Source organism: Phodopus roborovskii, unplaced genomic scaffold (genome assembly GCF_943737965.1).
Source record: "Phodopus roborovskii unplaced genomic scaffold, PHOROB, whole genome shotgun sequence".
Classification (NCBI taxonomy): Eukaryota; Metazoa; Chordata; class Mammalia; order Rodentia; family Cricetidae; genus Phodopus; species Phodopus roborovskii.
Window position 1 is genome coordinate 431854 of NW_026126637.1, and position 3461 is coordinate 435314.

The following is a 3461-nucleotide window of genomic DNA, read 5'->3' on the forward strand; positions in this document are numbered from 1 at the left end:
AACTTTCAGACACAGGTCACAATATGCAGTCAACATAAACAGAGATCAATCCAGGATAAGAACATTGGTATCTGCAGTTTAGGGGGTCTGGTGGCTCATAAGCATTGGAGACAAAGTTTTAAAGGAAAAAATTGATGTCTTTGGCATGAGTTCCTACCATAACTCATTGAAATAACATGACCTTTTTTAAATTTTTTATCGCCTTTAAATCAATTGCCCAATCCTCACAAGTAAGTATCTGTAATGTGGGAATTAGATATGTGTGAACCAGTGGGTATGTAGAGGAATATGAGAGAAATGTCTGTGTTTTCTCGGTTTTTCAAATAACATATAATTGTCCTAAATGATGTTTATTAAATATATACAATATAATGACTAAAGTGTTTTTCAGTATTTTAAATATAGAGTTCAACATGTTATACCATGATAGTGTGCATGCATATCTCTATGATTATCATTCAGCAATGTTAATTCATTGGTAATAGCTTGACTCTGATATTATTTGCACTTGAATGGACCGTCTGAACTCAGCAGCAGCTTAATTTCTTCCTAACTTTTTTTTTACTGGACAAGAATAAGAGTTTGATTTTTATTCATACCAAAGAAAAGAGGCGGTGATTTTAAAACTACTGCATTCTCTGTGAATCTGCATGTAGGTAGATCATGGATACAGCTAGGGTGCTCTTCACTCCATTCACAGAGTATGGAAGTGGTTTGAATAATTGCTTTCTTGGAAAAGCTGATACGTAATTAATGCTATTCCATACTCATAGAAAAGCTATTATTCATTCAAAGCAGTAGACCTTGGTCCCTGAAGCACAGTTTTTTTTTTCATGGTTGAAAAGATGAGGTAGGAAGCCTGTTGTGATGTTCAAATATCTCTCTCCAATCCCCCAAATATCCCACTGATAGAGCGCTTTATAGATGAAAAGTCTGTGGAATGGAAATTTTGTGTGGCATCCTCAGAGCTATGATGTTCATGCTTGAATCTCTTGAATCTAGGTGCAAGTTACTCACAAATCTGGTTCACTTTTAACTGTAGTTTACAATATTGCTCAGAATTCTTTCATTGAATGCTTGGTCAGGTCACCTGCAGAATGAGATGCTAGAGGGGCTCAGAAAACAAAGCTACAGTGCTCAAACTATCTGGAAGCAGGAAAGATGCAGATACATGCAGGGTCTTTTGGGGAAAAGGATGCTAACCAGTTGCATTAATTGTCAACCACAGACTAAATTCCAGAGCAAAGATCTTCAATGGGGGAAGGAGTTAGTCCTAAAAGAAGTAGAAGGTATGGAGGTGTATGTTTGTCCAGGGTGGGAGGAGCTCAGGGCTTATTACTGTTTATTTATTACAGGTGGGTGAGTCAAGAAGCAGGCACAGAGGCAGAGTGTGGCTGTGCTGTACCCTTGAGGGCCAACCCTAGTCCCCATGTTCCAAAAGGCCACAAGTTTCTAAAAACAGTGCTACCAGCTGGAGTCTTTCTACTTTTATTTTTCCAAATTGATTTGATTGTTCTGGATTGTTGCTTGATGTGATTATTGAATGATACAGGTTGTAGGTCTTATTACACTCATGTCCCTAACACAAATACAAATGGGTCATTAAGAAACTATGCTAATATGGAGGCATCAGTGTATCAATGCTCTTGGCATGAAAAACTGGTTTGCATTTCCTTTCATGTACTTTCATGTATCAACTTTTATTAACACACCTCCAAACTCACCCAAAGATGATGTATCCTATATAGTAACTATTCACAAATGTATGGAAAGCATTTACAGCAAAAGTAATAAAGTAATACATATGACCACTTATAAGAGAAAGGGAATGCACAAGGCAAAAAAAAAAAAAAAAAAAAAGGATCTGACGTTCTGATATAAATTTCAGGTACTAGGTATCTGTTAAGAAGCAGCCAGGCTCAAGGATTCTTTTTAACCTTAATCAAGACTAAACTCATAAACACTCACTGTTTTGCTGAATGACTTTGTTTCCCTCATCTTCAAAATACAACCCACAGCTGCAAATTCTACATATATTGTGAAGGGATGGATATGGTTACTTGTACATTGCTAAAGCTATCTAAACTTAAGATTTTGACTAAGGAGCATTTAATAAATATTCCTAGAGAGAAGCAATGTCAATGGAGAATGTTGGATTTCAAGGAACATATATCACATACAGACCATACTTCATCTTCTATGCAAGATCCTACGACTCAAACACCAGAACCAGACAGAAGGGCATCTAGTGATGTGACCATGGGAGTGATCTTCTTATCACAGACTGTAGTTGGAGTTCTGGGCAATTCCTCTATCTTCTACTACTATGTGTTTCTTTACTTTACCAAAAGCAGATTAAGGTCCACAAACTGGGTTCTGATGCATTTGATTGTAGCAAATTTCTTAACTCTCTTATGTAAAGGAGTGCCCCAGACAATGGTAGGTTTTGGTTGGAAAAACTTCCTCAATGATTTTGGATGCAAAGGGCTTTTCTATCTCCACAAAGTGGGCAGGAATGTGTCCTTTAGCAGTATCAGCTTCCTGAGTGTCTTCCAGGCCATTACCATCAGCCCTAAAGACTCTAAGTGGGCAGCACTTAAATTAAAATCTCCCAAGTATATTGTTTCCTGGATAAACCTTATTTGGATTCTGAACCTCCTTATAAATATAGTTTTTCTTACAAACATAAGGTCAAAACAGAGCAATGAAAACATTACAATGCTAAAAGACTTTGGGTACTGTTCTTCTGTTAATCTTGGGATAACAAGTTCAGTTCTGCATGTTGTATACCTGTCATTCCCTGATGTTATCTGCATGTGGCTAATGCTATGGGCCAGCGGCTCCATGGTGATCTTCTTGTACAGGCACAAGCAGAGGATGCAACATATACTCAGAAGCAACGTTTCTCCTCAGTCCTCACCTGAGACCAGAGCTACCCAAACCATCCTTCTAATGGTGAGCATATTTATCTGCTTTTACCTGTTTTCTTGCATCTGTCAAATTTGCTTGGCTCTTGTTTATAATCCTTCCTTGTTCCTGGTGAATATGTCTGTTTTGATCTCTAACTGTTTCCCAACTGTGAGTCCCTTTTTGCTTATGAGGAGTAACGCCTGTGTGCTGACAGTCTGCTTTACATGTGTCAGGAATAGAAATGCCCCTCTGATCATCTAAGGAACACATACAATGCTTGTTTGTTCACAATTATTTGTTCTGTATTCAATCACCCTCATATACTCTTTGTACAGTAATAAATAGTCCATTGGTACAAAGAATGGCACACTCTTATAAGCACATACCTGCATCCATTCTGGTTTCTCTATTATAATGCATCTGTGGTTACCTTTCTATTATTGTAGTTGTTCCAGGAGCAAAACTGCACTTTGAAATGTAGTTATTCATTTTGGGATTTGTTATGTTCAATGAAGCAACTGTAATTTTCTCTTTTGTATACTGTTTATTCT

The 3461-nt window shown here is 37.4% G+C and overlaps 1 protein-coding gene across 1 annotated transcript; it reads left to right on the plus strand.

Annotated features, from left to right (window-relative positions):
• Positions 1–2148: 2148 nt before the first annotated feature.
• Positions 2149–3171, plus strand: LOC127239097 (vomeronasal type-1 receptor 4). The gene has a single exon (XM_051207887.1). The coding sequence runs from the start codon at positions 2149–2151 to the stop codon at positions 3169–3171; it is 1023 nt and encodes a 340-aa protein (XP_051063844.1).
• The last annotated feature ends 290 nt before the right edge of the window (positions 3172–3461 follow it).

What these genes read in the sequence shown, in the direction of transcription:
- LOC127239097 (XM_051207887.1), top strand. Translation starts at nt 2,149, where the DNA reads ATGTTGGATTTCAAGGAACATATATCACATACAGACCATACTTCATCT.